This window comes from Labrus bergylta, chromosome 6, assembly GCF_963930695.1.
Source record: "Labrus bergylta chromosome 6, fLabBer1.1, whole genome shotgun sequence".
Taxonomy (NCBI): Eukaryota; Metazoa; Chordata; class Actinopteri; order Labriformes; family Labridae; genus Labrus; species Labrus bergylta.
Window position 1 is genome coordinate 17,661,168 of NC_089200.1, and position 25,690 is coordinate 17,686,857.

General features: G+C 40.4%; 1 protein-coding gene across 1 annotated transcript in view; it reads right to left on the minus strand.

The window, feature by feature from the left end:
* agbl4 (AGBL carboxypeptidase 4) overlaps window positions 1–25,690 on the minus strand; it is a 257,535-nt gene that overhangs the window by 98,753 nt on the left and 133,092 nt on the right. Inside the window, exon 5 of the mRNA XM_020638952.3 lies at window positions 16,405–16,621. Coding sequence (XP_020494608.1) covers window positions 16,405–16,621 — 217 coding nt within the window. The remainder of the gene's footprint in view (window positions 1–16,404; window positions 16,622–25,690) is intronic.

The following is a 25,690-nucleotide window of genomic DNA, read 5'->3' on the forward strand; positions in this document are numbered from 1 at the left end:
TCCTGCCATTAGTGCAAAAATAGCATTTACAGTACGCAGTAGTATTTGTTAATTACAAGCGTTGGAGAGAAGGAATACAAGGCCTATAGACCAGCAGATGGTTATACCCTCAGGGGTTAGGCTTCCCCTTTCTCACCATACTGTGTTTGCCAAAATAAGATACAGAGACATCACCCTTGGGTGGCGTGAACTCTGAAGAATCAAACACTTAAATGAGTTGTTATGATGAGCCTGGTGATACTTGCTGCTGGCTCTGAGCTGCAGCCATGAAGGGCTTCCAGCATCCACCTCTTCCTCTCTCTCTTTACTGTCTCATCCAAAACCACATGTTCTACTTTTTGTTCTTTGCATCAGCTGAACTATATGTGGAAGAATACTAAATGGAGGTTATGGTCCAGATTCTCTTTCCATGAAACATTGCAACTTTTTGTTGAAATGCCTAAAATGTTTGTGCTTACAAGTATTAAGGTCCTCCTTCTTGTGGCTATGTGAAGTTTTAAAGGTAGGACCACTATCTTTACAATGTAGTGTTACTAGTGCTGCAAATTCCAAGAAGACTTTCGTTTGTTGGACCAAGAAAGTGTTTAGCTCCGTTTGATGCTTTTTTGAAAATTGCCAAGAAACAGAAAATCCTTGTTGCTCTCATATACATTTTTCAATCTTCTTTATTCACACTAGTCTCGGCCTTAACACATTCCTAATTGTTCCGGGAGAAGAGGAAGTGCAATTTTCTCAAAGTCAACCCCCAACCTTCAGTTTGAGAGACGACCAAATCGACCACTGAGCCACAGCTACACAATACATATTAAAATATTCATTTTGACAACAGAAATTTTGCTGTTTAAAGAACCGTTCCTTAATATTATTAGGTTGTCTTTATCGACACACGCTGTTTTTTCTCTTACATTTTGATATACAAGGATAAAAGTGATTCATAATAAGGGCCATGGCCAATCTGACTGACGGGCGGGCTAATTGCAGCTGTTTGTCAAGAAGCATCTTGTGACTCCTCTCTGGGTGTCTCACGACCTACCGGGGGGCCTGACCTTTAGTTCAGGAATCACTGTACTAGAGTATTAAGTTACATAATGTTACCATGAAGGTTGTCTTCATTCCCAATGTTAACCCAAATATGTGACTTAATGTTTAAGAAGAAAATTCAGTATTTCAGAGCTTGTTTGGCACATTCTAACTTGCACACAGTACATTTTAAGCACAGAAAATACATCAGCCAATAACATTTCAGGCTGTTTAACTTGTGCATCAACAGTCTAGTCAGACAGCCAGCCGAGCAGCCAGTGTCAGAGATGAGACAAGGCCATAATCCAATTCTGGTTTTTACACGGCGTCATGCCTTTTCCTTTGACAGCGTGATTGATGTGTATGTAAATGTGTTGTGAGGAGGGCTGTGAGCAGCTAGTTAAAGCAGACATTTAGGGCTTCCCTGTCAAAGATGAATGGAGGGAGGGAGAGAGAAAAAAAGGAAAAAGGAAGGAAGAGGAAGGAATCCAAAGTAAAGACAACTATTGATCCGTGAATGAAAATGGACAGTGGAGGCTTTATGTACCTTCTGAGCGTCACTCTGAATTCATAGGGAGCTGGCTTGACAGCTCCACAATATACTATGCAAAGACTCTGTTGGACACACACCAAGCAGGAATAGGTCACTTCCTCTTTGAAGAGCCCACTCTATTGTCCAAACCTCCCTGGTTGTTTTTTTCCCCTTTTGCAATTCCTTAACTCAAAAGGGTAAAAGTCTAAACATGGAGGTCAGGACACTTAAAAGATGGGAAGTTTTCTTTATCATATTTTTGTCTTGATGAATGTATGTGTGTTACTTTAAGCATGGGAGTACTTACAGAACATACATGCTTTCTCACTCCATTCTTTCACACATCTTTGTGCGACAGTCATGAGGATGCTTTAATTTAACAGGGATCTCAAATGTTCCCGCCCGTTTCCACAGCAACAGAGGAAGGTGGAGGAAGAAAGAGGAAGTCTTGTTACCATCACTCTTGCACATATCCACTGCCGTTAGCCATCAGTCACTAGAGTCAAGTCTCTCCCTTTGGAACTTAACATGCAGGGACAAGCCTGTGTAACTTGTGCCAGTCATCCGTCTGATTATTGTCGAGCCATTAACCTAGCAGTGGGGTGAATTCATTCATTTTCTATCTTTCATGACCCACAATTGGGCTGAAGTAAACTTTAAATGATCAGACAGAAATACTAGATTATCTTGAGTATGTCTGACAAAAAGTGTGATTCCTGCCACTGCTAACTTTTGAAGCGGAAAAAAGATGTGGAGGAACTTAGACACTGAATTAATGTGATCATATTGCACAAAACTAATTTGACTAAATTAAATTGAAATTGGGCCACAACAGCAGCGGGCTGTAACATGATGCAGACACAGAAGAACAGGATAAAGTAACAAAAAAGAAGAAGTTAAAAACTAAAACTGATTAACAACACATGAACATGAACAGTAAATAATGACTGAATATGCTCAGCTACAGATAGTAACTTCAGTTTAAAGTGATGGATATTTCTGGCCTGTAACAATGCCTTAGGGGTGTAACAGGGATTTAGCAAATTCCATTTAATGTGATTAGGCTGTCAGATATAAGAATATTATTTATATCAGATTATGTGTATTGTGTAGTGCTTCAGTTTCTAAGGGATTCCTTCATTAACATGGTCGCATAGTTTTTGCCTCCCAATCCATAGCATAACAAACAAAAAGTTTACGTAAGTTCTGCCAACTCATTAAAGCACACACCTAACTTTTTTTCATTTGAGAGATGGGTCCTTTCAAATTCTGCCGTCTATAAAAGAATTACAGAGTAAAACTTTGAAGCGAAAGCACACGCACATGACATGTCTCAAAAGTAGGAGGCAAACAAATTAACAAGACTTTTTCTTTCATTTCAGACTGCTGTTTATTTTCTTTCTCTTTCACTATCAATAAGAACTCCTGCATGGGAATGGAAAAATGGATTGACGGGAAACACAATACTCATTTCCTGCAAAATGTTTCCATTGCCATCAGATGGCATCAAACAATGACACACAAAAAAAAGGGAGAAAAAAAGAAGGAGAGTACCACAGGGAGAAATTGTGGGAGCAAAAGTGCAACAGAAAAAAGGCCACATATACCTCCTGAATGCCCCGTTGTGCCCTGTGGACCCTACGCCCTGCTCTGCTGTGACTCTGATGAAAAGCAGGCCGCAATCCCTTTCAATTTGGCCAGTGTGCCCCAGTCCTGTTAAAGGCAATCGACTGGCTGAACAGGGGCACTATATCACAATATGCAGGTGCAGACGAGCCTGGCTGAGGAGAGAGGAGAGACATGCCGCCTTAAGAGAGAGAAAGAGACTCTGGCATCCATCTCTCTCACACTTAGGCTGACGCTCAACCAGTGGGGCTAACACAAAATCACAGACACACAGTCATACACACACACAGGCTTGGGCTGGGCGGCTGTGGGAGAGCAAGAAAACGAGAAGAGAGATAGAATAGAAATTTTGAGGAAAAATGGGTCCCGTCACTTTCTTCATTTTTTCCTTTTCTCACTTCAAGTATAAAAAAAGGATGGAATAACGGAAAAAAAAAAGGTTTTGTATTTTGTGCTACAGGAGAATGGGGCAGTGAAGGAAAAGAACTGTCTTGAATGAGAGCTCGGTGTTTGTTTGTGGTGGGAAAATGCCTGTGTGGGCGGCGGGAGGCCAGAGGCTTGGCTAGAGCAGTTTGTTATCAGGGGTGTCCAGACCCCCCCAGGCGTGCCGAGCTGCTGGCCCGAGTCAGAGGGGCTGAGCATGGGGAAGGTGAGAGTGTCATAGCCCTGGCACGAGGAAAAGTAAGAGGCCAACAGACTGGCAGCATTGGCTTTAAGAGGCTTGGAAAAACATCATAAAAGGTCTGATTCATCCTGTAAATATTCAGTTTATTGACACTCACTGCCATGTCATACAGGATATGATACTAAATGATAGGATACAATACTACACCGTGATGAAAAGGCCAGGAATATGGAGATATAATTGTCTCAAAAAGATTTATACATATTGAAAAGATATGTATAAATATGCATACATTTATAAATATACAAATACAAATATACAAATATAAAAACGTGACATACAAATAAATAAACTAATTTGTATAAATAAATGTGTATTTGTAAATATATTTTCGAGATTTAAAAATAAATATGCTTGACTTTGTGTGTGGATTCTGCGTTTGTGGATCGCTTTTGGGCTTTTCTCTCGATGACGTAAATTTGAGACATTCTTACCGTACACTGCAATTCACAAATGAATACCCCCGAATTTGAATGCTACTGTCCCTAGCAAACAAAACAGATTAAGCCATCTAGCAGGTATGTTGTGTCAAAAAATGGCACGTGGAGAGGAGAGGAGAGGAGAGGAGAGGAGAGGAGGTAATGATACGATAAGATACAATATGATATAATACGATATGTTTTGATACGTTCTGATACAATATGTTCTGATACGATACAATAATAACGGTAAGTTACGATACACTTAATTTCGATACAATGTATTACAAAACATTAGGATACAATAGTGAACACTTTATTGTACACTTCCAGAAACTTGTCTTGATAATGAATGCTGCACCACATTTAGCTGTCTTGACAGAAGTAGTAAAAATGTAATTATCTCGTGCCAAAGTGTTCCATACAAGCAATTTAGCCAATATAGTGTATTAAGCCATGTTTAATCTTGACTCGTACATAGAGGACATCAGTGAGTGCTGTACACTGACATTGAGGGCTTCTCATACACACTTGGCATATAAGAGCAAAAATCATTCATACCCTCTTAACACTGGAAATAAATTGAAAGCTGAGAGCTCACAGTGATGGCACAGGTCAAGGACTTGAAGACATGCAAAGTCTGCTCAGCTGCATTGAGAATTCTTATCACACGCAATTGAGTAGTAAGGTCTATAACTATAAGGATAAAACTCTGGTAAGTCTGCAATCATATCACTTAACCATGACCTGTCAGCAGAGGCGCTGCTTGGCAACAGGCAAGGCAGGCAACTGCTTGGGGCCCCAGACCAGTAGGGAGCCCCTGAGGGCTGACAAACGTTAAACCACAGCAGTGGCCCAAAATTTGCAAATTTTGCAATGATAGTAGAAAACCTACTGAAGGGGTCCCCATCTGACAGCACTCACTGTCATTGCCCTGCTAAGCTATGCATGCATTAATGCTGGGAAAACCAAAAGTTTGTAAATGGAAGTCGACAGAGCAAAATGAAGAGGAATTATCTGCCGACAGGAAAGAAAAGAGGAAGAGGAGTATGCGTCGGGACACTGGCAGACATGATGGTTTGAGGGCCCCTCAATTGATTTTTTTTGCCCCAACAGACTCTAGAAACCCCACTACCTACTACAGTCATCCTTGGTTTTGAGCTCAAGCTTATCACTAAAAATATTGGGTCAGCTCAACCCTCTGTATTTAGCATTCAGAAGTAATCTAACCCTGCAGAATTACCAACCTTTATACATGCATCTTACAAATGCGCTAACAGTAAGACATTGTTGCAGGCACAGACTGTGTGGCATGCCACAGCACAAATGTAGGAACTTCAACAGCACAGTGGAAACATTTACTGAAGGTTAACGTATTTACTGAAATCCATTTATTCAGTTAAATTATCTCTCCTCCTCCTCCCTTGCAGCTGATGCAAATAATATAAAGATGGAGAAGTTGGAAAAACAAGACACATCTTTGCTCCTTTTATATTTTATTGCTTTTCTTTTGTTACTGACAACACTTGGCTCAATGCATTTTTGTACAAAAAGCCCCCCCCCCCCCCCCCCTCCCACATCACTTACAGTGGCATCACTTTAGGAACCAATCTTTTCATGACAAGCATGGACAATAAGAACTGCTCAAGCAACACCAAACTCTGAAACAACAATCCCTAAAATGACAATCCCTTAGTGCTTGCTGAGGGACAAACCACACGCACAAACTTATGCACACACCTGAATTGAACAGGGCAAACTTTACTCCTTACTAACTTTTGACAAGTTCGTCTCCACATCCTGGAGTTGTATTCAGACGAGCTGGAAGGAGTGCTGGAGAGCAGTCATGTAGAAAGAGAATGCTGTTACTGGAGTTATTAACAGGCTCCTGTGTTTCCCTCCTCTCAGCTGAGCTATTCAGAGCATAGCGTCCTCATCTGCCACAAACACATGCCGACAGACAGACGCAGCAGACGGACACACTGTGCAGCCCCTATACGCGCCGTGCAGTAATATGTTTTTTGCCCATTTACAACAAATTAAGTTTCCCTCAAAGTGAATTTCAAGCTTCACTGCCTTTGGAGGGCGAGCAACTCTCTTTTCATTAATTTTCATTCTTTTCCTCGAAAACAAATGATCTACTGTACAGCCCGCTCTGCATTACTCTCCTCTCCCGTTCTTCTTTCTCTTGTTTTCTTGTCTCTCTGCCTTCTTTCTCCTGCTTGCTGGTAAATTTGGGTCAGGCAATGGAAAGCAATTACACTGTCAGAAAGGTGTATTCTGATATATTAAAAGCCTTGAATGCTATCTGTTTTGTTCCCTCTTTGTGTCCCCTTGGGGAACTGAATCCTGACACCCAAATGAGATGGATTGAGTGCCCCCTACTCAGTGCTCCATTCAGAGCGTCATCTTGGAAGGCTGTAGAGTAAATATCCATTGGCAGAAAATGGCAAAAAGATGGCTGTCACACAGACGAAAGAATGGGAATAGATTTGCTACTGAAATCCAAGTTAGGAGACACAAAGAGACAAAAAGGCACATAAAGAGAGATGAGTCTGCTGACTGCTGCACATAGACAAGTGTTTAAAATCACATTTTCTTCCTCTTTAATTAAAAAAAACCCAGTCCTCAACTATACATCATCCAAAGAACTCAGGTTCACAGAAAAGTAGGCCCACAGTCATCAGCCATTTCAGAGGCCCATTTATTAGCTTCATTCCTATTCATAGAGAGAAAGAAGGGATGGGAGAAGGGGGAGAGAAATAAGAGAGAGCACTTAGCCATGAAGGTGTGAATAAGTTCCAATTTCCAAAATAAATATTATCTCTGTCTGAGTAACCCAGAATATGTGTGCTTTTGTGCCAATATTATAATAAGGATCAACAAGGGGTCAGCGCTGTGTGAACATCACACCATCGAAATCAGAAAGCTTCACCTGTGATACTTTAATCTATTTATCTCCCATATTTTGTCCACACACTATCTCTCTCTGCATACAACTGTTAATTCAAACACATCTGCACAGATATCCAACCATCACACCTTCCTTTTTCCACAGTGGGCTATAACAACATGCGCTCCCTACCACCTCCCAATCCTCAACACCTCTTCCTCATTACCACTTCCTTGATTGCCAGAGAGATGGGAGTGATGCAAGAGTGTGGATGCATTATAAAGTACCCAGAATCCTTCGGGAACCACGGGTTGGAGATTAACGGCCATTCAGCAAAATAATGTAAGGACATAGATCATAAAGCTGCTTATCCTCTGCTCCCTCTGGACCTGACTTCTCTGCAACTGTCTGGGGGCCAAAGGATAGTCATGGCTCAGCCTTTTCCTCAGATTCATGTGCTAGACAACAGATATAACAGAAATATCTGATGGGATAAGGGTCACTCACTAATGAAGAGAAACACGCAGCAGCATAAAAACAGAAAGTGTTGCCACGAAACTCGCCATAATACAATGATGACCTTTCCGCTTTTGAGGAATTTCCTCAGCGCTCTAATGCTGAGCTGCTGCAGGCACTGATTAACATATTATTAGATGATAAAGAGTCCAGCTCTTTCATCTAGATACCTGTTAGCTGCTGCCAAGGAAGAAGCAACATCTCCTGAGGCCAACAAAGAATTTATGACAAATGCAAAAAAAAAAAACAGGAAAACAAAATGGCAAAGAGGTTATGCGAGGACTCTTAAGTTAACAACAAGCTGAGAGAAACACAAAGAAAAACTTCATCAGAACTGAGTTAATGGAGTTAAAAAACAAAAAAACATATGGAGTGAAAATTAAATTTCCACCTGCTGATATAGCTGTTTTCCTGGAGTTGCTCAGTCATTTTCTTTTGCATTTTACTTTTTAGAATACAATTTTTTTTGTTTGATGTTTAGGCCACAGCTAATGTATTCATGAAAAGTCTGCCAATAAAGGGAAAAAAGTGTTATCTCAAGCTTTTTACCTCTCAGCTTGGGGAAAATGAGTTTACGTACTTGAGTGGTTCCAACCTACTTGACTTGTGAGATGGTTTGTGAATGTTTTGACTATATGTCAACAAAGCTAACTATTCAGTATGTGCTATCAGGAATAAATATATCTTACATTTATAATCATCTGTTGCCCCATCTGTCTCATTTGTATATAGTTCTGAAAGACACAAATATTGACACTGTAGAGAAAATGCTATTTTTACTGCATTATTTAAACATGTTGTGTCCTTCCATAAAGAACAGTCTGCCCCCCCCCCCCCCCCCCCCCGAAAAACAAATTGGATAATCATAACTCATGCGCTTACACTTTGCAGTGTCACCTCATCCACATAAAGTGCTGACTGGCTATTCTGGTATTGGCCTATGAATGAGGAAGTCAGTAGTTTGAGAGCTCTCTTTATTACAGACCAATCACAGTCAATCACAGAATTGTCTCAGTGTCAAGAACACAGCTCTCATAGTCCTCTTACACAATTAAGGTTGGCATTAATTAGTTATTCAAATTAAAACTGGCACTTTGTCACACTGGATGCTGTTACATTACTTGATGAAAATGTATGACGTGAAAACTCATGCTGATACAATTTGAATGGTGTCAATCACTCAATTCTAAATGAAATTAGGAGTTCACAGAATTGGACTGTTTAGAACAGAAAAACACCATAATATGTTTTCATTTGTTTATAAATGATTCTGAGTTCTATTAGGTGACAGGAACAGTATGATCCTGATTGATAAAAGAAGTAAAAACCGATGACATGACATTCCCATACCACTCATTTACTGTCTGTAGTAAAAGCTCATTCTTATGTTTATTCGCTCAGTCCTAAACTAATTATTAATAAAACTATCACTCTGTTCCATTCTCCGTCAGTCTCTCCCCCCCTGTACTTGCATATCAATGGGGAAATTCTGCCGTGTGTTGTTCTGTCCTAACTACCAGATGATGATGTTGTATGCCGAGTTGTCTTGTGTGTGCGGGACTGAGTGTCTGCGATGAGTTTTATTTAATCGTCTCACCTCGTTGAGCAAATAAGATAGCTAGCTAGGTAATTAGCTGAATAAATGAAATGAACATTCAGTTGTTCAATTTAAGACCTCAAAACATTATCTGTCATCCACAGAGAGTGAATCAACAGCATCGTCAGCCAGTAAAAAAAGGTCCGTTGTTTCAGAAAAGTGAATATGCTTGTAGCAGAGAGTTGGAGAGGGGACCATGCATTAATGTAAGTTCACTGACGTTAGCCACTTTTTCCTCGCATGCTAGGTAAGTCCATTAAGCTTTTTGCAGAGCTGTTCCCAACGTGAGAGTGCAGTTAGCAGTATTTGGGTACCTCGAGAGGAACCACTGCACCCGCTGTTTTTCAGAGAGCTCAGAGAGTTTGCTTCGTCGCTACTGCTCTACTTCTGAAACATTTAAACCAAGGGCCAGCTCTAGACACAGCGATATAGGTAGTCAATGAGGGCACCAAATTCTGAAGGGCACTGTCCCAACACTAATGTTTGAATGTAGCATTTGCAGATTTGCAGATTTGCTTTGTAAATTGTACATAAGGTGCCAATAGGGTGCATAAAATATCAGCAGTATTGAGCTTTTTAACCAAACATCTTAGGGGAGAATCCCACACAACCCCCTTCTGTGGTCTGGGCAATGTCCCCCAAAAAACAACATGATGGGATGCTGGTCTAGCTCAGATAGTAGAGAAGTCATACCAGTAGCAGATTTGACTCCCAGTCTTGATGTCATTTTGTGCAACTCTTCCCCCAATCTCTATCCCCACATTTTTTTATTTAACTTCAGCTGCCCAATCAAAATAGAAGCAAAAAGCTCCAAAACAATTACATAAACCCCATGATGTTTAATATCTCAACACATTAAAGTAAACTAGATTTATAGTAAAGCAACAATATCTGACTTTTACACCTTAAAATTGTAATTTCAAAGGTCAATTTACTAGCACGATAACTTTGTGCAAACGACCTCGCTCCTAATCCCACAGCATGGCCCGATCCCTCATTTACTGCAGTATGTAACTTTGGCAGCGGGCAGAGGTCTGGTTAAGGCACTAGTTCACACATTAGCCTTCAGTTACATAAACAAGCTAGTTAGCCTTATCTGTGAGGTGTGTTACAATGGCTGATGCTAAGAGGCTAAGAGGACTGTGACGAATGAAGAAGAGAAAAAGAGAAAGTGACAGAGCAGTGTAAAGTTTCAGAATGATGTAGACAGCTTGACAGCAGTTGGAAATGAACAATGATGATCGTTAACTTAATGATGTTTTTTTCTTTGTGCAACTGTCTTTCTTTTTTTGGCCCAGAATATGTAAATGTTTTTGCATTTAAATGTATATTTGTTTTTAAAATGGCTTGACAATAGGGCATATTACTGCCTTAAAGGATCAATTCAGGAGAGTATCAGAATCAGAAATATATATATGCTTTATTAATCCCAGGGGAAAATTCAGTCAGACAGTTTCTCTTAGTAGCGCCGAGATTCTCCTAAAGTTAGTCTAAGCTCTGCATATATACCACTTCTTGCTCCACCACTAACAGACAATGAGTTTTAATGGAAGGTATATCTGTTGAATTTGCTCCTGATAAAAGTATTGTGAAAGATGAACACTGAATTGTTGATTTTAGGCTCATTTGTACAGTTTAAGACTGCCATGCTGTTGTACCTGAATTGCTTTGTTTACAATTGCATAGCTGTCTATCTGTCTACTCACCTGATAACTATAATCATAAACTTTAGTGTGCAGCCCAATATATTAAACTAGAAAATTACAAGTTTAAAGCACAAATTGACTCCTCCTCATTTATCATAATATCAGAATTTTTTGTTTTTGCAAGTGTGTGTTGCAAGTTATTAGAAAGCAGGAATCACAATATCCCTTCATTAACAAAGGAGAAGAACTGTGCCTGAGTGTGTTTCCTGTGTTGTCTGTGACTCCATCAGTTTCCCGGGCCCAGCTCCTCCAGTGTGGCTGCTGACCTTCTCCTCTCTCCACGGCTGGAGTGGCTATTGATTGGATCTTGGCACACAGTGTACAAACACAGAGATAAGGAGAGAGGGAGAGGCATCCAGGCAGATATAGCTGCAGTGCCCACTCCACTCCCCTTCCTTTGCTTGAGACATGAACAAAAAAAAAAAAAACTTGTTCTCTGAGACTTCACTCCCACCCAGACATGGTACCTGAACACTGATAGCAGACAGGATTAGGTCTAAAATTCAATCACAACAGCCTAAGTAATGTTAAGTCACTGCAGCTGACAGTGACTACTGCCTCCCTTCAACACAGTGCAAGTGATCAATCATAATCTGGCTTTTATTTGTGAGATTTTAAAAGGAAAAACAAAAAAACGGAATTGCGTGGATGTGACATCTCAGCACTGTGATTCCTAGATCAATAGTATTACTTTATGTGTGTATGTGAACAGAATAACAGAGAGAACAAATTCACGGCTCTGAAGTTAAAAGCAGGGGAGGCTTTCAGACAACCTTACGGCTGGTCGGTGGCCTGTCCACTCTGGCACCCTGAGGTTTCTCATTTACACTTTCTTTCCATCTGGTCTACAGGCAGTGGCTGTGCTGTGTCAGAGGTGACTAATAGTGTCATAGCCCCACTCTCCCAGTGGGGCCAGCAGAAGGAAAACTCAAAATGCTGTCTCAGCAACCCGGGGGCAGACACTGCCTACTGGTGACATGGGAGAAAAAACTTTGCCAACAGGCAAGGTGGGCAAATACCGTGCTTTCAATTCCAGATGGCTAGGGGACACTCAACCACACAGAAATGAGGAAAAAGGAAAGGAGCAGGAGGCATCTTTTCAAAAACAATTGTAAGCATTGTAGCAGGTCAAACAAGTGTTGTCTCTTTCTCTCTGTCTCTGATGACAAGGGTGCCTCAGGGGGAGAGAGAGAGAGAGGCGGGGGGGGGGGGGGGGTTTGCTTGGATACTGTCAGGATGGTCTACAAAGGAAATGTTCAGACAGAAAGGGACCAGAGGAACAGACACAGGGCCACGGAACCAGCAGAGCAGGGACAGGAAGAATTCAAAACCCCCGTCCTCTTGGGAAGAAGAGAAATACTTCTTATGTTTTGTCTTTGTATGTATGTGTGTGTGTGTGTGTGTGTGTGTGTGTGTGTGTGTGTGTGTGTGTGTGTGTGTGTGTGTGTGTGTGTGTGTGTGTGTGTGTGCCTCAAGGGCACTTGTGTTTACATAATTGTCACATACTTTAATTTACCAAACTACATACACACTTAGTACATAACGATAACAAAATACCCAAATTAAAGAATGCTACAAACTACTTTTTGACAATAACATGAATTAGTGAGTTAAAAAAAATCTAGTAAATAGGTTTATTCTCTTGCAGAGAAATAATTTAGAGCATAAATAAATAAATAGACATAAAAGAGAAGATCTGTATCACTCTGTTATACGTCTGTAGAATAAAAGGTTACAGCCAGCAACTCTTTTGCAAGTTTTTCATTTGATGGGAGCAAAGAAGAAAGTCAATTTAAGTATTTTAAAGAACAAGAAAGTCTGCTTGAGGTTTGAAGTTGAAGTTGTCCGTGTTTAGCTAATCCACAAGTCAAACCAGAGCAATTTATTGCACGGAAGACGAGTAGTTAGCATAACATGTATAATATAAAGTTAACACAACCACTCTCTCTGTCCCTGATTTCAGATCTGCTGTCCTATTTCTACAACTAGCAAGGTTTATAGGAGGAAGGGATAGAAGTATGTAATCTTCCAACTCTCCACTAGAAAGCACATATGCGGGTGAATATCCCAAACTTTTTCTTTGAGGAGTGATTAAAAAGAGGATACTAGCTTAGCAAATCTAAGTTTTGTTTTGCCCAGGAGGCCGTTTCAGAGTTGAAATGCCCTAAAAGAAAACACATGTGTCCCCTTTAGTCCTTTTCCTTGACATGGGAACACGCCAACAGGTTTTGCCTGAGGACTTCACACTGTGTGCAGGATAATAATGGCAAAGTTTGGCTCCAGGCTATTATGTGTTTTAAGGCAATGAGTAATATCTAAGGAGTGAGGAAAAGTGTTGCACACTCAGAATACATTCATTTTCTTTTCAGTTGAATTTCTCAATTTTGGCTTTCTTCAAAATCAACCATGAGCAAATCTGAAAAGTCATTCAGTTTGTTTTTTTACTGCTGCATGTGATCTTCTGCATTATATAAAGTTAAAACCATGTGAATTGTATTGTTTTTGTATCAGTGAGAAAACCATTATTTTCATCTAAATGTTTGTATGTCAGATTGTTTGACACAATTCTTTAGGTGATAAACCACGATTAGAAAAATCTGTCTTAAAATAAACTTCCAAACTATGAGACCCACATTTCTGACAGAAAGCTAAGCATTTCTGGAGTGTGGCATTGTTGAAATTGTATTTTCAGGTCTTCAGCACCAAATGGTTAGAATTACAATATTGTCCGAATTCAGAACTTCAGTAGTAAATGCCTTTTAGTCAAACATTTCTTGTTGACAAACTAATGGGAGTGTATCCTTACAGTATCAGAGTACTCAACCTCATCTACATGTTACAAATATCATTCTTGTTTCTCTCTCTTATTGTTGGCTATGCTAGATGCCATCAAGTAAGATGATCAGAAGAGAAAAAACAAGTTTGGAAACTTGCAAGTTTAATTCAGTTTAATTCAAATGTTATTGTGAAGTCTCTATTGGTAGGAGGAAAATGAGAGAAAGTAAAGAATTGAGAGGCTGATGTGAAAATTTTATTCAGATCCTCCAGGTTTGCCCTTTTCGTTCATCCCAGAAATGCTACGTCTCTTTCCACTGTCTGTCCTTCTATCTCAATTAAGCTGACTTCTTACAATGTAATCGGGTTCAGCGTAACATAAACACGAAATTCATTACACTGCTTAGGTTGAAGATAATATTGAAAATAATAATACCTGCCTTATAATTCAGTAAACATTACCTCAATTAAAATGATAAAGAGGGCTGTAGGGAAAAAAATAAAGGAGGCAGACCTTTTTACAGTATCTGAGTCTACCGGTGCAGGCTGGATGGCAGTGATTTTGTTCACAGGAATACATTTCGGAAAACAAATTAGTCAGCAAGATAGAAGAATGCCAGAGCAAATAGCCCTGTCTCGTATTTCCATCCTCATGAGATAACTGTACCCATTAGAAGGTTAAAGCTATTGTGGTGTCCCCGCAAAGACTCTGCCTTGGAAACGGCAGCAATCCGTCTTTAAACTTTGATACAGCTAGAAAGCTCTCCCCTTCTCATCCCTCGCTCTCTGACCTGTGTGTGTTTGTGTGTGTGTGTGTGTGTGTGTGTGTGTGTGTGTGTGTGTGTGTGTGTGTGTGGATGTAGTTGCATATGTGCCTGAGATAGAGACAGGAAAGAGGGAAACAGCCAGAGAGAGAGAGAGAGAGAGAGAGAGAGAGAGAGAGAGAAGGAGCAGACAGAGAAAGAGAGATATGAGTGGGTGGGGCTGGGCTGTCTGCCACCCAGGCCCAGAGAACATAAAGAGAAAAATACGGCCATAAAACCTCTCTATGACTATGAATACTAATACTGACTCTTTGAGCCAAACCAAGCGGCTCTGTCCTCCCTCTGCTCCCCTCTCTTTCACTCAGACAAATGATGTGGCTTAAAATAAAGCAGGAATTGTGTGCTGCACAGGCAGAATTGTAAAGCTTAGTATTTACACTATGTTCTACACAACACAGACACACTAGCTCTTAACATCTTAACTTCAAACCCTGAGCACATTTTATAGTGGAATTTGAATCTAGCTTTATATGATTGGGACTATGCAGTGCAAAATAGTTCCAATACAGAGCTTGAAACTGATGTGTTGCAATGAAGTTCACAGCTATGGCACATTTTCATCTCTAGGCATGGGCCTTTATATGTAGAGCAATATTTAAAAAACAGCATTCAGAAACATTCAGCCACATTAAGGTGCAAATGTTAAGATACAATAAAATACCAGTACATACATTATATACACCACACAAATATTTTTTTGTCTACTGGCAGCAGATTTCAAAGTACTAACAACGTAAAAAGAGGCTGCTATTTCATAAGAAAGAATATTTTTTGTTCACAAGGTGGATATTACAACATACTTGACAAGGAGCATAACTAATACAAAGGGACTATAAAACACTGCCTGTTCAATAATGCACATGGTTAGTTTAAGTCTAGCACATACTCTGTATTATCATGTATTATTTAGGTAAAATGCATTAATGGAGTTGCATGGGGGGGTTTAAAAAAAAGTCAAATATACCTCGGTTACGTATGTAGAGGTCTGTGAAACATGTGAATAAATGTACTGGATTGGACTTTATGGAGTGAAATATGGGACTATAGTATCACAAATCAAGACTAATTTACCACAATTATCGCTGAATCACGTTTCTCTACTCATTATTATTATCATCATTGGATTTGCTTCCATGCTGTTTCAAAATAAGACCACAGTAAGATCCTGAAATACTGTATGCCATGTGTTATTATAACTGTATGTAAATGATCTCTTTTTAAAGAGGTTTTTCTGTATTCGTTTCAGTGGTTTCATGCCACAGTGTTTAAATTTTGGTTAGGTGCTTCCTTCAGATACCTGTGCTTGCATGGTGTCTCCCTCGCAGCAAGCTTTTCTCTGACAAATGTTGGACGACAGAAGAAAAAGTCGTAATCTCTCAAGCATTTCTAATGAGTTTTTCTCCTACAATTATTTGATAAGAGCAGACAAGACTGGAGGCAGCATGTATGATACACTAGCTCCTACTGCCGAGGTGAGAGCTCTACTGATTACACACAGAGCCATTTAAACACAAACATGCACACACACACACACACACACACACACACACACACACACACACACACACACACAGGCACTCACATGCAGCCAGCGGCTTACAGTCCGCCATCTCGGAGTGCAACAATCCTAATAATAACATGAGAGGCTGAAGTTATGACCGGCAGGCACACGTAAGTGTACTGGGTCTGTCCCTATTCCGGACACACACAGACACACAAACACACACTCAACCTACAACCCTCTCTGCTCCAGCCATAAGCACTTACATCTCACACACACTTTCTTCTGCACTCTGTGTCTCAATACTTACTACGCTTAGGCCCAGCTGCTCCCTCTGTAGGTAGGGCAGGTTCCTGCGCTCCAGGCTTGACAGGTAGTGCTGCAGTCTGGAGTAGGTGTACGGGTAGCAGTAGGCAAACTGGTAGACGTCGTCCTCCCGGTCAAAACAGAAGGCGAAGGACATGACATAGTTGCGGCGGTGGTCAGGGCAACGGTAGTAGTACACATTTTTGGCTGGAAGCCTCTGCCTGCAACGACAAACATCAGAGAGAAATGGGAGAGGCAATTTAATAGACAGGTTTGTTCAATCTAAGGTCTCAGGGTCAAAGAACTCAAAGACCTATAATCGCATCAGGTAGAGAAACAAGGAACATAAGAGCTAATTTATTTTGCAAGAGAAGGTAGAAAGCGCAAAAGGTGCAAAAGTACAAAGAAACAGATTCCTAAGTTAAACACTGGACACATTGCGGTGCAGTAGTAGCATGAACTTTGTCGTCTTCCAGAGAGAAATACTCTGGCAAAGGAGAAGAAGGACTCCTGGAAATATCAGCTGGTAATCAAACCACTCCTGAAATCGGATTAATCTTTCATAGTTTATACAAAACAATCTAAATGGAGAGCTAATTTAATTAGAGTGCAGAAGATTGAAAACAAACAACGTTTCATCTGTCATATAAACAAAATTGTAATGTGTCATTAGTGGCAAATCTAGGAAGCAGTGACACCAGAATGTAAGTGACAGATTAAGATGAAAATGAATGTGAAGAACAAAACAATGAAATTAGAAGGAAAACGATGGCTCATTAGTAAACAAAGTTAATACAACCAAAAACAAACTGACTCTATGTTTTGCTATTTCGGATCATATTTCCCAGGATACTGAAATCATTAAACAATGTCAACAAAATTACGAAGTATTCAAAATGACAAACAGCAGATTCCCTCAAAGTCCTCAAAGATCACTCATATCAGACACTTAATCCAACTCTTATATCCATTTTGTAATATGAGCAGAGAGAAGAGGGTTTGCATGTCTGTCATTTGCTCTCCATGCTTTTCTCTTTACAGGATTAAACAACATTCATCTCCAAAAGGACAAGTGAGCTGATCTTTTGGCTTCTGCTAACCATTTATCGTGCAACTGGACGATCTGTGAGAATAAACAGTGGCTGCCTGGTGTTTTAGGGCGTGCTTTGGAAAAAGAAGCAATTTCTAATTCAACACTATAGACTCTAATTATGACAACTTTGTCACTATTGCATTGTGTCTGGCGATTTCTAAGATTTGAAAAGCAGAAAATATGTTCACCCAATATGAACTGTATGTATGTTATTAAGCGGAATTAGAGTGAGGAACAGATATTAGTATTTTATGTTTATCTGTATGTTTTATTTATTTCTTGTTGTACTGAGTGTTGCACAGTGTTGTGTATGTGTAGTGACACATGTTTGTACTTTGATGAATGCATGTTGTATGTTGCATGTAGGGCCCAGGGTGAAATGGACAAATCCATGCATCTCATGGACAATCAACAGGCTGTGGGAATGTACTGCTGCAGTCTACAGAACTTCTGTGCTTCCTCAACAGGTTATTTCACGCTCTTTATTCATCTATGTCTGTCTGTCCTTCTCTCGTTAAGCTCTGGCTCCTGAGACATTGTCTGAAGAATGTTGGCTGCAGGAAAGAGACTATATTTGCCTCCTCTTTCTCCTCTTTACCATTTCTCTGATCTCTCTTGTCTTGTCCTAGCAATAACTGCCTCCACCTTGTCAGTTTAGACACCTCCACCAACACCACCATATGAGCTCTGGCAGAAGCTCTGAAAGGAGAGGATAAAAGGATGAGAAAGATGAGGACGATGAGTGACGAGTTTTTGGGTGTTGGGAGCAGGGAGGAAGGTGGAATAAGGAGATAAGGAGAAGATGAGAGAGCAGGGCGATGGCAGATCTGGGTCTGATACCGAGGTATTCGGCAAGCGGCGGCGGGTAGCAGCGTAGCGTTAGTGTGATGGTGGGGGCTGTCTTCTGAGCTATGGCAACAGATCAGATGAAGATGCTATCGGGGCTGTGATAGGAACAGGGACCTGGTAATCAACAAACAGGACATACTGCTCTGTGCTAACTCTGTCGGAGTGAACTTCTCTCCCTGAGTCACCTCTGAAGGGGAAAGGACAGGAGGGAGACACATGAGAATTTGGTGTTTGCTCAGACACCTTAAACATCAGTTTCGACCGATAGACTTGCATAGAAATGCATAGTGGACACACACACATGCATTTTGAAACACTTTAGGATGTCCCTACAGGTACCTAGTAAAACAAAAAGTTAAATCACTCGGCCTCGCTCAGACAGAGGATGAGTATGGAGAAAAGGCAGGGCTGATAATTCCTTCAGAGGAGGAGAAAGGGGAATGTATCTGCATGTCTCAGCAGAATACTAATGCAGCCAGTGGCTAGCTTTGCCACACCCAGCCTCCCCTCCAGAGCCAGCTTAGCAGCCTTGTCTTACAGGCTGTAAAGCAGGGTGAAGAAGATGAAGACAAAAAAAAAATCGGTGTGGGGGGGCACAGTTTTCACCCATAAATAATATTCCTGTAATTGCATGGGTTTGAAGTACAGCACACTGCGAGTGAAAATGACCAGCAAGGACAAAATAAAACCTCCACATGGCACACTCATACTCACATGTACACACAATCACACCCACACACACATTCCCACTGTTGCATTACTGTGGTGCCACCCCTCCAAGGTGCAGGTTAATTAAAATAAGATGACACCTCACCTCTTTACATATTTCCCTGTTTGGCTCTGCCCATCCATGCTTTCCCACTTCTCTCTTTTTCTACTCCTCTTTCTCTCTACTGGGCAGCGGGTGACCTTGCCGGGGACTGGAAAAGTCCTGGCTATTGATTTTAATTACTGCTGCTTGTCCCATCACAGCATTATAGTTATAGGTAGGAGCACATGGCGCTGAGCCTGCCTAGAAGGCCTGAACAACAGGTTGAGATAAAGACTGCACTTGCTTTAGGTACCTCAGACATTCTTGCATATTATAAAATGCACAAAATCCCCAGTCCATGCACACGTCTACACACAGACCCTTGTTTCTTTTTCTTCTTCCAAGCCATGGCTGCTCCTGCTAAGCAGCTGGCAATTTGTCTTATCTAAATGGGGCCTCTCTGTGCCTCTCCCCCTGCCCATCTCTTGACGTGGTACAGTGCCATCGCTCCCAAACAGAATTATCACTGCATGGGATAAGGGGGGGTGTGGGGGGGGGGGGGGCTTCCTCTCAAATGATAAGGCGCTCACACATGGTTTCACAATTCAGTGATCGCCAAGACAAACAGACACACAAACAGGAATATGCAAAGAGTTACACACCAAAGGAAAGAAGCAAACTCACAACCATACAGTATGTGAACCACATCAAGGTCATTCCTTTGTCAGCGAGCTGTGGGACAAGTTAACTGCCAGAGTGTCTTAGCGGCCGCACGGAATACACAATAAGTGACAAATAGAGATAGAAGTGAGTAAAGGCACAAAGTGAGATTCAAAATGGACACACATAAACAGAAAACAGCAGAATGAAAAAGGGAGAGGGTTTCATAGAGCTAGCATGCCACCTTTAGTGAGGTGTCACTTTGCTCGCCAAGGCTTTTTCTCTCAACGAATGTTAGCTTAAAACTCACACTCTGATTTTGATGGCACCAGTGCCCCTCTGAAGTTTTGAGATGAAGGCTTTTAAATTGGTAGCTTTCATACAGGCGACATCTTGTCTATATTCTCAAATCAATCAAGCGTAGAGGACACGCCAATCACTGCTGCTCTGAGCACTTTCACAGACAAAGGAGAAAACATACAGGACAAAACTCACGAGGAACGGACACACACACACACACACACACACACACACACACACACACACACACACACACACACACACACACACACACACACACACACACACACACACACACACACACACACACACACACAATGTCTACTCCCTTTTTTCTTTTTCTATCTAACTGTTGTCTCTTCTAGCTTGTCAAACGTTCCTCCTGTCAACTGTTACAAAGGTTAAATGTCTTCCAATATGCCCATACAGCTGTCAGGCTCTGCAGATCCCGGCCCGCTCATTTAGAGACAAATAGTTAGTCCGTTTGGCAAACATTTCACAGTGAATGACATATTTCTTTACTCCCCTCTGTGTTACTACACCAACAATTGAAGACACAATATTTCCTGGCACTCTAAAATGATGCCAGATGTTAGATAGGCTCATTGTTTTTAAAACACGGCCCGTGTTGTTGTTGTTGCTTTGCATACTAACTCAAGCAGAAACCATCCTCATGAATTGTCTGAGGAGCGCTAAAAAATGTGTGGCTATGTATATTCATGTGTGGGGAACTGAGGACATGTGCGTGTAAACATGACAGAATATATATTTTTGAGGCATCCATCTATCTTTTTTGGATGCAAATCAAGTTGCAACAAAGCTTTGTGGAGGCACTGTTACTAGGCAACCTGTGCTTTCTATGTACTTCAGTTGGCCTGCTGTTTATTATATATGAAGTTACGGTGTGTTTATTAGGAAGTGCTTTTCGGGAGTGTCTCCTTAATTTTTTTTACTAATGTACAGTACCAAAAAGGAAGTTATGTTCAGGAGGAAGTCAAAGATTCTGATTTGGCCTCTCAATTTGTTGGTGCAAATACATGTAAAATACTAACAATCATTTTTGGCTTTTCAAAGAGATAATCCCAACGTTCTGCAGCAGTGTGTGCCTGTGTATTATGAACAGAGCTAATGATGTGTAATAACCTGGATTAATGAAACTGGTAGGGTTTCCAGCCAGCAGCAGCAAGGTTTTGTAGAAAGCAATAAAACCGGAGAATTATGGATTATCCTGTAATGAGAGTACTGGGAGTTGCATCTGTGGAGACAACAGGTCGTTCGCATGCGTCTGAGGTCAGAAACAGCCCTCTGATGAGGCTGAAACATGACAGAAATCTTTTTTTTATTCACAGACCGTATTAACACCGAGCTCAAGATCGAAAAGTATGAGTGTCTACTGAAGTCTGTGTGAAAATTGCAAAATGGAAAAACCTTACACATTAATGGGCTAATGAAAATGTCAGGATTCCTAAGAGGAATTTAAAAAAAAAACAGAAACCTGACTGAGGTTTATATGCATGATGTTAAAGTTTAGACTTCCACTATCTGTCCCTGTCAGTACTATACTGTATGTTCAAATGATATTTCGGGCTAGCTAGTGGGAAGCAAAAATGAATAAAATCACTGTTAGTTAATCATCTAATAAAATAATCAATTTACTTGTGCAAACCTTATTTGCTTTTTAATTACAACATTTTTGTTTCGTTACTAAATGATTTCTCTAGTGTCTTCTCACTGAGAAAAAACATCTGAAACTTAAAGCATGTTAGAGCACAGATCTTTTAAAGTTCTTTTTCAATCTCTGACACCATGTCTAATGAAAGAGACGGTGCGCCATGGTGTAGGCTGAATGTCCAGACTTTACTGGACAACATGGAAGTGACATACATGCATTATGGGTACTGTAGTCCTTACAGCGACACCTCAGGCTTATATCTAAATGTGTTCAAGAAGAGCATAAATATTTGGAGTAGATGTCTTTTCTTTGGTATCAGTGATTCTCAAACATAAATGTTGGCTATAGTAAGTGGTTGAATGCTAACGTTTACTAAGATCTGGTGGTAGCTAAGGGGTTCTTTTAAAGGGCCCATATTATGCTTTTTCTAGTTTTATAGGCTCTTCAGTGTGTTTTCCATGTGTCCTGTGCATGTTTAGGCACATCTATTTGCAAAAATTCAAAGTCTGCGTAAACGCGGCTTCTCCTACGTCCTCCTGTTAGCAGCATTAGCTGCATGTAACACTCGGTTCTAGCCCTCCTCGAAAAAATGTTGCCAGTGTGACATCTTGTCAGTGTGATACCACTGATCTAAGCCCATTCGCTCGTTGTGGTAAGCCCACCAGCTCATGTTGCACGCCCATTAATTTCTGTAGCACGCACACGATATGCCGTAGCCTGCGGTAGCACAGTAGTGCTAAGGTGCTAATGTTTTTGCTCTCCTCGGAGCCAAAGTGGCTGCATTCCCAATATGGTAAAAGGGGCGGGACATTTCCGCGAACCGTGCTGAGTGACTGACCAATTACGGCAGAGCCGACAGGCCGACCAATCAGATCAGACTTGGCACACGTGGGGACTCTGAACGTGGGCACTTCAGAGCCTTAGAGAGAGAGTCAGAAGCGAGCCGGTGCATGGAGCAGCAGTACATGAAAACGTACACTTTTTTTGAACTTCAGCTATTGTGAACATACTTTAGTAGGTACATAGATTAAATATACGAACCCCAAATAGGGCATAATATTGGCTCTTTAACTCTAAAAGTGGCCCCACAGGATTACAGGATTTTTTGTATTTACTGTCTTTGTAGATTCTTATCAATCAGGATGTTGTGAAATGAAAACATTATTCATTTTCATGGAGATAAACAACCTGGAACACAGCAGTATGACTGAAGTGAAGGAATATGGCCTCATGGAGCAGGGGCATGTACCCCTTACAGGCTGTCCTTTTTTTTATTTTGTCACATTAGTTATAAATTATTTGATTAATTCCCCCCAACTCCTAATCTCGTGTTTGGCAGCTTTGAGACTCAAATTAAATCCAAGGTGAGTAAGCCGAATGAAGTCAGTCAATATCAGATCACACTCTGACATAAGATTATGCAGCAGACATAAAAATGTGAAGTTATTTCCATAAAATAAATTCTGAAAGCAGTAATAAATCTGGACTCCCATCTAAATAAAGCATATTTCCTGTTCATAGGAGAACCCGACTTAGTTCTGCTAAATTGTTCAATACAGCGGGAGTGGTTGTGTGTCTGTTTTTGTCTTTATGTCTGGTCTGTGTGATTGTCTGCCCTTGTGTGTAAAAAAATCATCTCTTCCAGTAATTCATCTCTTTTTTCCATGTCACCTTCATACCAAATCGTGTTCTCCCTCTCAGACTAATTTACTGTCTAGCCGGAAAACAAACACTTCTGCCTCAGGTCTGTGATTTGTTTAAACTTCTTGGCATTTATTTTTAATTAGCTCTATATTTTTTTAACTGTCACAGGAATATTATAGGACTCTTTGATTCAGACTCATCAGGATAAGAGTGAAACATTTATCATGTACATTTCTGATATGTAAATATAACTCTGGTCTTCGTCATTGCTACCCTATCTCAGACTTCTAATCAGGTCCTCTTTCCATCAGATAGGAAAGTGAAAGATATACGGCACTCATCCATTCACAAAGGATACTTTTATCAGCCCTGAGGTGGCATGCACAGAGATGAAAATAATGGATGATTTACAGTAGCTGATCTAACTCATGTACCCTAGTGGCACTGAGGAAATAAATATAAACAATATACAGAGCTGAGGTCACATCCGTTAATCTATTAAGCTTTAATTATCGGTGTTACATTGTTTTTATTAGCTTTTAACCTGGATGTTAATTTGAAAAATTATCTGAACATTAAACTTTGGGTTCCGTTACCTCATTGGCTCCTGACTCTCCGAAGAGACTAGCAGCCGACCCTGTTGTTATCCTTTTTTCAATTGACGCAACTTTCAGTAGCAGTTCCTGCTTCCTTATGCAGCGGTCTTTGACGTAAATTTAAGTGTTTGCTTGGCAACGATAAACATTCTGTCTGTCATGGCGGCTTTATCATGGCAGCCGCCATCACAAGACACGTCCCGTTACTACTATAAAATTACAGATTTCACTGGCTTTGATGACTGTTGGAAATCTTTGAGGTAATGTAAGAAAAGATATAAAAGATATATATTATATATCTTTTGTTTTTTTAGGTTTAGTCATTTTTTTATTAATTTAGATATTTTAATGTAAACATGCTTATAAAATTCTACATATTATACCTTTAACATTTATTTTAATTTTACCTTCTGGTAAATATGAACAGAGTTCACTGAATAATTGATATCTAACTGATGTCGTTGTTATAAGATTAATAGTTAATAGAGTTACATTTTTGATTAACTGTGCCCACCTCTGAAAATACGTTTTTTCTGTTTGTTTTTCAAATCTTTTCATCATCAAATATTTAACTGAATTATTTAGGCAATTTAAGGCTTCTCTCAGATTATACCCCGAGAATCAGATTGAAGTAGCTTTACAAATTCACAATATATTTCTGTAATTTATCCTTTTTTTTTATAATACCGTAGATAAAAGTTTATATCAAACATGTTTTTTTTCTCAAGAGAGCTGACCATATTTTAAAATCAACTCAAACAGTTAAACAATAATAACTTTGAGTTTGTTTTTTATCTCTCTGTTTGTAGATTCTGCAAGAGACATGTGGACTAAAGCAGTTTGGTTGTAATATGAGAGTGATACTTAAAGACTTTATGACATGTTTAATTTATTTTACAGATGGACTTGAAACAGTATTTCTTTAAATAAAACATTACAAGAGATAGACCAAGACAATCTGACCTTGATACTAGGTTTCACTTGTTCTTAGAAAAACACTGAAATTGTATTGCAAGCCTTTCTTAATCAATATAAACTCTGGGAAATTAAGGAAAAAAATAAATAAACGTATATATATCCCAGGGGACTTCCAGTTAGATTGAGCTTGCTGGGCCTACATGTAGCGAGCTCCCCCGCGTCTTGTGGGGTAGCAGGGCAATTAGCAGAAAGCAGATGATCACTGTGCCCTCGCCACTGTGGCGCCACGGGTCCCCGAAGGGGCAACAGGGCAGGTGCACATCAGTGTGAGATAAAGGGGAAGGGGAAAACCACTATAAAAAAATCATACATGCACGCACACACGCACACACAATGCACACACATCTGATAAAATGATGATGTCAGCATTAAGCCCCTGGTGGCAGCGTGGAAGCAAGTGGGAGGAGTGGGCTTGTGTGTGTGTGTGTGTGTGTGTGTGTGTGTGTGTGTGTGTGTGTGTGTGTGTGTCTCTAAGTTTAAGAGAGGAGAGCAAAGAGGCCATCCGTCCATAATTGTGTGATGCAGCATTTCCCAGAGTGCAACATTATACTCCCATCGCATTTGTTTGTGCGTGTGTATTAGTGTGTGTGTGTCTAAGAGTTTGGTTGGAATAGACAGACTGGCGCCAGACTAAGGCATATTAATAAGGCAACACACAAATGCGCGCGCACACACACACACACACACACACACACACACACACACACACACACACACACACACACACACACACACACACACACACAC